The 9918-nt window shown below is 48.2% G+C and overlaps 1 protein-coding gene across 1 annotated transcript; it reads right to left on the bottom strand.

The window, feature by feature from the left end:
* Positions 1 to 175: 175 nt before the first annotated feature.
* On the bottom strand, positions 176 to 9614 carry VPS11 (VPS11 core subunit of CORVET and HOPS complexes). Its single transcript, XM_055304783.1, has 16 exons — positions 9371 to 9614; positions 8666 to 8814; positions 8447 to 8582; positions 7966 to 8129; positions 7139 to 7386; positions 6236 to 6437; positions 5706 to 5857; positions 4781 to 4967; positions 4052 to 4198; positions 3782 to 3970; positions 3499 to 3660; positions 3152 to 3291; positions 2864 to 3066; positions 2558 to 2729; positions 818 to 1040; positions 176 to 688 (listed from the first exon to the last, which is right to left on the bottom strand). Exons 1-16 carry the CDS (start codon positions 9561 to 9563, stop codon positions 524 to 526), a joined length of 2832 nt encoding a protein of 943 aa, XP_055160758.1. The 5' UTR covers positions 9564 to 9614; the 3' UTR covers positions 176 to 523.
* Between the last annotated feature and the right edge of the window lie 304 nt (positions 9615 to 9918).

Genomic DNA, 9918 nt, shown 5'->3' with positions numbered 1-9918 from the left:
GGACTTTCGCAGTTCTTCAGTAAATTGAAGTCTGCTAGGTGCCACAGACCTCGCCCGTTACTGGAAGGAACTGTGCAGGAAAGGAAGTGGAATTATACCAGAGAAGAGCAAAGAAGTACATTTTGCCCGGCTAAGAATCACCAGGAAGTCCCCAGAATAAACCCGGCAACCCCCAAACTATTATATTCTTTTATTTATACATTCTGGGAGCAAGGACCCAAGCACAGCCTGGTGCTCTTGGATAGAGAATAAAGCAGCTATTGTTCATACTCAGAGGTTGCTGAGGTGCCCTCCCCCGCTGGTCTGGAATGATCCGCACTGCTCAGAAAGTCAACAGGAGGAATGGCGGGCTGGCCAAAGAAAGAAGGAGAAAAAGAAAGTCCCCTTTACTCCTGAGGGCTATGGCATCAGATCAGGGCGGAGTCCTGGGCATGTCTACCTGACTCCTGTGTGACAGCCTTGCCTCTGCCCCCCATGTCCTTGCTGCTGTGCCTTCACTATCATACCCCTCCCCACCAGCTGCTTAAGTGCCCCTCCTGGAGTGCATGAGCAAGTCCCGTTGCAGCCCAGCCTCCAGGCTTGCGTTCAGCCTGGCCGTGGGAGGGTCGGTCAGCAGAGTCAATTTGTTGAAAACACCTCGGCCAAAGTAGTCCGCAATCACAGAGAAGCTATCATTTGAGCACTTGAGCTGCAGGGAAAGAGGAGGGAAGAATCAGAACTGCAGGTCCCTGTCCTAAGTGAGGAGGACAGACAGAAACTAGCTAATGCTCCCATGACATCCTGTGAGTGGGGCAGTCATCCACCCACTCACACCCACCTGGTGCTGGAACTGATCGTGGAGATCGCGTTTCTGTTCCTGGGCCCGAATCATATCCATGACCTTCCGGTTTTCAGGGAGGCAGGTGGGGCAATCGGCATCACTTTCCGAGTAACTCTCAAAGCAGTGTTGGTGGAAGGAGTGGCCGCAGAGGAAGTGGACTGAGGGCAACTCCAAGGCACTGTTACAGATGCTGCACTTGGTCTTCTGGAAAATCTTTGGACTGCAGGCAAGGGAGACCAGAAAGAAGTGGCAAAGAGTAAGGGCAGAGCCAAGAGCCAGGTACAGAGAGGAGGCGGCTGCAGTCGAGGAAGAAAGAGCGGTTCCTGGAAGGAACTATAGGCCCTGCCCTTGTTACCAATAGGGAGTCAAATGAGGCCACCAGCCTTGGGCCTGCAGTGAGTCTCGGCAGGTTCCCTGCAGGTCCAACTGATGCTTTCAGTTTTCATAACTACTGCTAAATTGTCTTTCGTGTCTTTTTAAAAAAATATATTTATTTATTAATGAGAAACACAGAGAGAGTGACAGAGACATAGGCAAAAGGAGAAGCAGGTTCCCTGTGGGGAGCCTGATGTGGGACTCGATTCCAGGACCCGGGATCATAACCTGAGCCAAAGGCAGACGTTCAACTACTGAGCCACCAAGGAGTCCTTATTTTTTTTAATTGAAGCATTGCTGATGTGTGTCACGTTAGTTTCGAGTGGACAACACAGTGACTGACAAGTCTCTATGTCATGCTGTGATCATCACCAGTGTAGCTGCTGTAACAACAGCTATGACCACAGCGCTGACCATACTCCCTACACTGTATTTTCATCCCTGTGACTTAGTCATTCCCATAACTGGGAGCCTGTACTGGCCTTTCAGGTCTCTACTCATATGTGACCCTTCCAGTGAGGCCGTTCCTGGCCACCTTATACGTGACAACATACAGACGCTCTGCACCCTGCACCCCTTCTGAAATTAATTTTCTCCTTACACCTTATCATCACCTGACACAACATTCTGCTTATTTTGATCTGTCTCTACCTCCACGCTGTAAGCTCCACACAGCAGGGCTTTTTGTCTGTGTTGTTAAGAACAGTGCTTCAGATATGATAGGGGCTCAGTAAGTATTTGTGAGATGAAGAAACTGTTCTTCTCAAATATTTTACAATGTTAAGAGCAGATTAAAACCTAAAAGTAGGAGATTAATCTATACTATAAATACTTCTAAGTTATCCACTTTCTGTATTTTCTAACACAAAGTTTTTTTACTTCTGAATGGCTTCCAACCACAACTTAAATGTGTTTAAGAGAAATAAAATAGTGGGATGTCTGGGTGGCTCAGGGGTTGAGTGTCTGCCCTTGGCTCATGTAGTGATCCCAGTGTCCTGGGATCGAGTCCTGCTCAGGCTCCCTGCATGGAGCCTGCTTCTCCCTTGGCCTATATCTCTGCCTCTGTATGTGTGTGTCTTGTGAATAAATAAATAAAATCTTTAAAAAAAAAAGGGGGGGGTGAAATAAAATATAGACTCATACAGAAAGAAAAGTACCTGCCACAAGATAACATTCTCCAAAACCCAAAAAACAATGGTCTATGGATTAAACCATCCTTTGGAATTCCTCCATTAAAACAGATCTTGAAAAATGAAATGTTTGAACAGGCTCCATGTGACCCTCTACAAAAAGTATTTAGTGACACCCTGGGAAGAACAAAGTCATCCCCTGGACTGCTCTACAGGGCCAGCTGTCAAGTACCTCGCCTTGAGCTCCTGGATCTCCTGGCGGATGCGGGTGGTCTCCTCTCGGTACCGTCGCACCCGGAGCTCATCCTGTGCGATCTGCTGGCTCTGTTTCTGCAGTTTTTGGACCAGGTAATCCCGGATGACAGACAGGGTAGCTGTTGAGTTGTGGGCCAGCGTCTGCACCACTGAGATTGAGTCCAGAGGAAAACAAGACAGTGAATCAGCCAGCCCCATCTGGATAGAATGGAAGAGCCCCTGGCCCAGAGCCGTCAGCAGCCCACCCCCACCCCCCACCCCCCGATCCCATCCTCTCCAGTACCCAGAAGGGGTGGCATGAGGTTCTTGCTCTCAATGTGCTTAAGCACTGCTGCCACATACTCCTTGCAGTCCTCCTCCTTCCGGGCAAAGTAGCTGAGCGCCTGTTCCCATAGGGAGGGCTCCTGCTCCCCATGGCGCTCACACACAGCGATCACCTGCCGGTACTGCTCATGTTGCATGTGGTAGTGCATGATCTGCTGGAACCTGGGGCCAGGGGAAGGCGCACCTCAGGGACCGTCCCGGGAAAACTCAAGCCTTCCCCCTTCCCTGAAGTGGTCCCAAATCTTACAGCTTCCCCTGTTCATAGAGGTAAAGGACCCCATCCTGAAAGTCATGCATCTGGCAGAGGACCAGGGCCTTGTCAAAGACGTCACAAAAGCGGCCGCTCTTCAGCAGGGAGATGGCCTCTGCATGAAGTTTCTCTTTGACCTAGGGCAGAAGGACAGAGCTGCTGGACAGACGGGCAAAATTACAGGGTCTCTCGAGACAATTAACTGCCTCTTTGATTGTCTCTTGACCAAGGACTATTCAGCCCCCGGGGTGAAGTGTTACTCATCTAAAAAATGCAACCGCAGAAGGCAGAGGAACAGAGGAACAGCTTCTTCAGCACCTTCCACAGTGTCTGCGAGGCCTCACCTGTGGATCTTTCTCATGGGCCCAGTTCTGCAGCCGTAGCTCCAGGAGCGTATCATAGATGCCCTGCGGTGAGTCGGGCTGTACTTCACTCATGTGTTCCAGGAAGGCTTTCAACTCTCGAGGGTTGTTGGCGAAGATGGGGATGAACTCCTCTGAGTTGGCCTAGGATGATGAGGGGAGAGGGGATAGGGGGTTGAGAGGAGGCCAAGTGAATGGGCATGATACCCTTGAGGCCCCCCGGGTGATCCCTGCTGTTCAAAAACCATTCTCCCTGAGGTCTCACCCTGCATCCAGGAGCCTCTCTATCGCCTCGGCCTTCAAGGCTAGGCTGATAGTCTGTACAGAGTCCCTTCAGCAACTGGGTTGTCTGCTCTGGTATATGGTGCATGAGGATCTTGCCATAGCGTTTCATGTTGCTCTCTGCCTGCTCAAAAGGCAGCTTGCCGATGTACCGTAGGGCTTCCTGATAATTCTGTGGAGAGGGAAAGGGAAGAAGAAGCACTCTCATCATCCTGGGGATGTCCCAGAAAAAGAGTCAATCTGTCTCACTTACCTTGATGTCCTCTAGCTGGATCTTTAAGTACCACTCATGATGTGCATGGTTCTCAGCCAAGTAGAGGGCATGGGAGTAGTAGCCAGCCTGCCGGAGAACCTTGATGGCTGTCTCCACATCAAAGTGGACTTCACTCTCACTCTTTGTCTGCGGGAGATGTGACACAAAATCATTTGCAGAAATGGGGTTGGGGAAGGGAGACATGCATCTAAGACCAGATTCTTTTTTTTTTTTTTTTCAGTAAGCTCTAGACCTAACGTGAGGCTCGAACTCACAACCCAGAGATCAAGAGTCACGTGTTCTACTGACTGAACCAGCCAGGCACCCCCAGATTCTTAAGATAACAATAATGACCAGGATGGTGGAAGACAAAACAAAAAAAAAAAGGAAATAAAGTTCATGGTTTTAGAACATTACATCTTCTTGCTTCTCAGAGTTTCTAAGAGTCAAAGCCCTCCTCTGCCCCTACTATTACAGGGACTCCTTTGGGGACCCAGGGGTCTCCCAGTGTTAATTCCCTGAGCTTAGATACCATGGGAAGTTCAGGCATCATAAAACAAGAGCAGAGATGGGAGAACTAGTAGGAAACGTTGTTCCTCTTCCCAGTTTATAGGCTAGAGGGTCTGGTCCTCCAATAAGATCAGCTCTTCCCTCTCTCTCCATATGCTGAAGAAGGCCAAGCCCTGGTGGAGCCACCTCATGCTCAGGGGGACCCCCACCACCCTGCACCTTGATGAACTCCTCTAGCTTTGAGCTGTCCTTGAGCTTGGTATAGCAGTTGAGCAGCAGCGTGGTATGGTCAGCATTGGCCAGGGACTGCCGGTGGAGGGTCTGTAGGTAGGCAGTCAGGTTATGAATGCGCTGGGCATCCAGAAACTTGCGGATCACATAGGATGGCTCCAACTTTCCAATGGTTCTAGAGAGACACATGCATCAAAGAGTATCTGGGTCAGTAAGTATACTTCTCAAACTTTCATGTGCATAGGAGTCACTCGCAGATCTTCTTAAAATGTAAATTATTTTGATAGGTCTGGGGTGAGGCCTGAGACTCTGTATTTCTAACAAAGACCATATCAATACTACTAGACTATAGACCACATGAGAAGCAAGGCTCCAGAACACTGATTCTTAAACTTGGCTGAAAACAGGAATTCTAGAGAGGTAGGGAAAGAAGCTAGACAGGTTCCCACAATCCCTTATATTAGAGCAAAAAATTCCCAGAATTAGTACCAAAGGAAGAAACTGTGGGAGCCAAGACATGAATACCCTTTTCCCTTGAAAGAATCAGGTCAAAACATTTTTTTTTTTTTAAACTAAGCTATAGCCCAATGTGGGGCTTGAACTCATGGCCCTGAGATTAAGAGTTGAATGCTCAACCAACGAGCCAGCTGGCCACCCCTAAAATGAATATTAACAGAGGCTGGACTAAGGTTTAAGACAAGAAGTATTCGTTGGCCTAATTGTATCTTGGTCATGTAATATTTAACCTTAAGGGCTACCTTTGCAATTAAGTGTACTGTCTTCTCACTCAGGCTATCACAGTTCCTGCAGAAGGAAAGGGTGGTTCTGGTAGAGTCTGCTCCCCTCACCCAAACCCAGCCATTAGCCTATCTAATGCATGCAAAGCTATATCCTAAAGCACTCCGGGACAGACCGTATATACTGCTGAACAGCCCCATCGTGGTTGCCCTTGCTGTAGAGATGGTCCCCATACTGCATGAAGATCTGGGCCAACCCATCACTGTCCAGGTGCTGGCTCTTGGCCAGGTTAATGGCCATCTCAAATAGGTTCTTCTTAAACAGCATCTAGAAGGGGGAGAGATTAGAAAATTGGTAGGGGCCATCCAGAGACAACATCTTCCCAGAATGTACCTAGAATACACAACCCAGACGTTCCTAGAGCTCTGATCTGCCTAGGTCCTAGACAGGGCGAGACCCCTCAAATAACCTCAAGACCAGGATCGCCTTACCTTGCAAGGCTCTCGGCAGACAGAGGGGACCCAGACATTATCTCCCTCTGAGACCTCATCCTAGACCATTTGCCTTGTAATTCTACTCTAAGGAAGCTGGGAAAGCCTGTACCCCAAAGGGAAGAAAACACCCTGGCCAAGGTGACTTGGGGAGCCTGTTCCTACAGTTGCGTCTGGGTGCCTGTGGCCAGCTCTGGGAACCTGGTGGCCTTGCCTCCAGTTTGGTCTGTGTGTCCTTCTCCTGCAGTGCGTGGACCCGCCCATCCCGCGTCAGCACGTACAAGGAGCCCCACTCAGCAAGCACATCCACTACATCCTCAAAGACGGCACTATAGGCTATAAACTTGTTGCACAGGTCATAGATGTTGAGAATCTGCTTGTCGGAGCTCTGTGAGTCCCTACTGGTAAACTCTGACCTGTGTGGAAAAGAAAAAGCACCAGATATTTATACCACCTCTGTCTCAGCTCCCCCTTACGTAACAACTTTGGTGCTGCCCATTCCACCCGGAATAAATCACCCTTTGGCCCTTCTAGCAGCATAACCCATAAATGCAGCATTGCCCTGACAGTCATAGGAAGAGGACAGACAGACCTGACCTACCCTTCAGGATTCTGTGATTAACATAAGCAATAGATTAAAAAATTAAGTACGTTCAAACACCCTTTCTTTTAATATAATTAGCACCTGGTATATGTGAGACACTGTGCTTTAAGCTGAATGAAAACAAACCAATGTTGACATAGATCACTTTCCTCACGCAGAAGACCTGCCACCCCTTTCAGGTGGCTCAGTATAAAAATACTGTGTTCTGCACTCCCCAGCCCTGCCCAACTTCTCTACTCATTTCCTTGTTCCCCCACCCAATTTATTTTGACTAAAGAGCAAAAAAAAGTACAAAAAGAGGTCCAAAATCCCCTCTAGTGCACCAGAGCTGCTTAGCAAATGTCTTTAGCAAAAATACATTTTTCCGTAAAAACATTACAACTGAATCTAGGTGTGAGAGCAGTATACGTAAAACCAAAGTAGGAGATTAACAGGATCCAGGTATTATGATTTTAAAACCATGCAAATTCTGGGGAACAAGGATAGCTCTCTCCCTTTCCCTGGAGTCCTTACTTGGGAGAAACCTTCCGGTCACGGGAGACAATGACAAGGTAGCCTCTAAACCAGTGAGCGATGAGCTTATGGCCCTCAAACGCAAAGCAGGGCCCACGTTCATCAGGTTGGTACAAGTAGACACATTCATCTCCTGCCACTATGAACTGCAGGTCCTGTGAAGGGTCACTTAGGGCTGAGCAGCGCAGTCCACAACCATGGGTGTCCAACTCCACATGAGGGTAGTCCTTTCCAGAAACTATATAGGACTGCGAGAAGAAAGGGGTTAACAGGCTACCTTTCAGGAGAGGGCATCTATGCCTTCCCAAAGGTGTTCCCACCTCCACACTGGCTCGCTCTCTCTTTTTAACTCATAGTACCCTAAGACTTTCCCTGGTGCTTGCTTTGTCCGTTAAACATCACCCATCTATGAAATATATAAGCAGGGACCACATTTTCTTCCTGTGTGTGTACTATCACTACCTACTAACGGAATCCTGCCACCACAAGAGATGCAATAATCTTGAACTGTTTTACCAAAAGACTATTCCTGACAGGTTGCCAGAAATTAGAAGAGCATCAGGAACCAGCAAAGTAAAGCAACTTGTCCAATGTCACTTAACAAGTTAGGAAGAAAATTCAGGTCTTTAACTACAAGCCCTAGTTCTTTTCCTAATTTTGACTCTTCCTCCTCTTATAAGTGAAGAAATAAAATACTAAGCAGGGCAAATGACTCAAGGCTACAAGATGAAAAATTTAAGGAACTCTTGTCAGTTCCTTACCCTAGGCCCCTGAGCAATGGAGAACCCTTTCCCGACTGCATCTAACCGCGGAGGTCCTAGTCATACCTGAACATTCTCAGTTGTCACAACAAACAAATGAGTGATCTTTCCTGCTTGGCGAAAGGCCAGTCCAGTTACAGGATAGTTGCCCTTGTGCAGAATCTGGGTCTTGCTATGCCGGTCCCGGGTGATGTCTCCTTTGTTCAATGTAACACTGCCATCTGTGAAACCTGGAGGAGAGCAGGAAACAGCACTTTACTTAGGCTGAAAAGATCAGGAAGCACAGAAGGGGGAAAAGACCATTTGAAGCACTTGTTGGAAGTGACAAGCTTCCTCCTTATACCCAACTTTTCCAATGGTTAACATAAAATTGATACTCACAGACTCTTCTTCAAAGAACAAAACTAAATGCTTTCCCATTCCAAACTGTAGTATCTCAAAGGCCTGAGTTCAGTACAAAGTGATCTCATTAAAACAATGAAGACAAGCTGCAGAAGCAACTTTGAAGAAAATCTATAAGGAATTACGGAGAGTTACTGATGCTTACCGATGGCCATAAAGTTGAGATTTTCGTGGACAGTCAAACAAGACACAACAGTCGGCTCTGTTCCTGGGATGGCAGGGAAGATTCGTGTGCAGAGTGGATTGCCACCATCTCTCTTCTCCAGGTTCCAGATCTTTACCTGTGAATGGATCTCAGATGTGTGAATGCTAGTCCCCTCCAACTAGCATTCTGGTTCTTTCCCCCTTCCTTTCTAGGACTCACCAGGGGGTTGATGCCTTCTTCATCTTCACCAACAGATGCCAAAATATTGTGCTGCTTCAGTTGGTACAGGTGTGTCACCCGGAGTTTGTAGGCTTGGAAGCCTGTAGGCTGTAGGGAGCGAGGCAAGAACCAGATTTGGCCTTCCATATGTTCAGAGTAGTCAAGGAGCCTCCTTTCCAAGGAGAGATGTTTAGACCAGAATGCATATAACTACTGACATACATTCAGCTCTTTAGAATTTCTCAAGGATTTTCCCACATATCATTTCTGGAAAGTCCCCATCTTAAAGAGTGGAAAAGGCCAGAGTTTAGTAACAACACTATGAAAACAAAGCAGCAAACCCTTGGTCTTATTTATCTCCTTGGGCCCGAGAGATAATGACACCTTATATAATCATCTTGTAAAGCCTACTTGCATCCATTGTTTTGATTGATCTTAAAAATAACCTTGCCAAGTGGATGTTTCATACCGCTTTAACAGAGAAGTAAACTGAAGCCCAGAAAGGTTAAATAACTTGCCCAGGATTGCTTAGTTGGCAACAAGTTAGAGCATGGACTTCCTTCTTTCTTTCCTCAGACCACAGGAGCATTGGACGCCCATCTAAAGGAAAGTGGCACGCAACACGAAACCCTCTGCCCGACAGATTCCATCCCAAGTGGATCTCTTCAGGGATCCCGGGAGGGGACAGCTCCAGAGGAAGGATATCTCCAAAGACGAGGCTCCCTCGGCCTGAGTCGCAGACAGTGATGCCGGGAGGGAGGCAAAGGAACTTGGAGGCAGCGGGTCCTGAGGCAGGTGCAGGTGCAGCTGCGGGAGCAGCCCCATCATTGCCTAGCGGCTCCTTCACCAGTTCCTTGTCGAAGAAAACGAAGCGCCGCCACTGCAGGTAGGCCGCCATCTTGGCCGAAGGTCCCCGCCTCCAGGAGAGAGGTCATGTGAGAGGAGCGCGCGGGTCACGTGACGGGACAGCTTCCTGGAGCCTGAGTGCACATGCGCCGTGGAGTCCGAGTGACAGCTTCCCCAGGGCGGTAGGCGGGGCGACGGGAGGTAGGACTCCCAGCAGCCGCTTGCTCCGTGGTTTGCGAGTTTGCCGGTTCTGTACCTGCCCTGGCTAATATGCTTCTTCTTCTTCTTCTTCTTCTTCTTCTTCTTCTTCTTCTTCTTCTTCTTCTTCTTCTTCTTCTTCTTCTTCTTCTTCCTTCTTCTTCTTCTTCTTCTTCTTCTTCTTCTTCCTTCTTCTTCTTCTTCTTCTT

The sequence above is a fragment of the Nyctereutes procyonoides genome, unplaced genomic scaffold, assembly GCF_905146905.1.
Source record: "Nyctereutes procyonoides isolate TBG_1078 unplaced genomic scaffold, NYPRO_anot_genome, whole genome shotgun sequence".
Lineage (NCBI taxonomy): Eukaryota > Metazoa > Chordata > Mammalia > Carnivora > Canidae > Nyctereutes > Nyctereutes procyonoides.
Note: the sequence above shows the minus strand (reverse complement) of the source record. Positions and strands in the feature narration are given on the sequence as shown.

Bases quoted from the DNA above. Each gene is read 5' to 3' on its own strand.
- VPS11 (XM_055304783.1), bottom strand. From the start codon at position 9,563: ATGGCGGCCTACCTGCAGTGGCGGCGCTTCGTTTTCTTCGACAAGGAA. The intron at 3,292-3,498 runs GTGAGGCCTCGC...CTTCTGCCCTAG, and splicing joins CCCATGAGAAAGATCCACAG to GTCAAAGAGAAACTTCATGC. The intron at 689-817 runs GTGGGTGTGAGT...CTTTCCCTGCAG, and splicing joins ACGATCAGTTCCAGCACCAG to CTCAAGTGCTCAAATGATAG.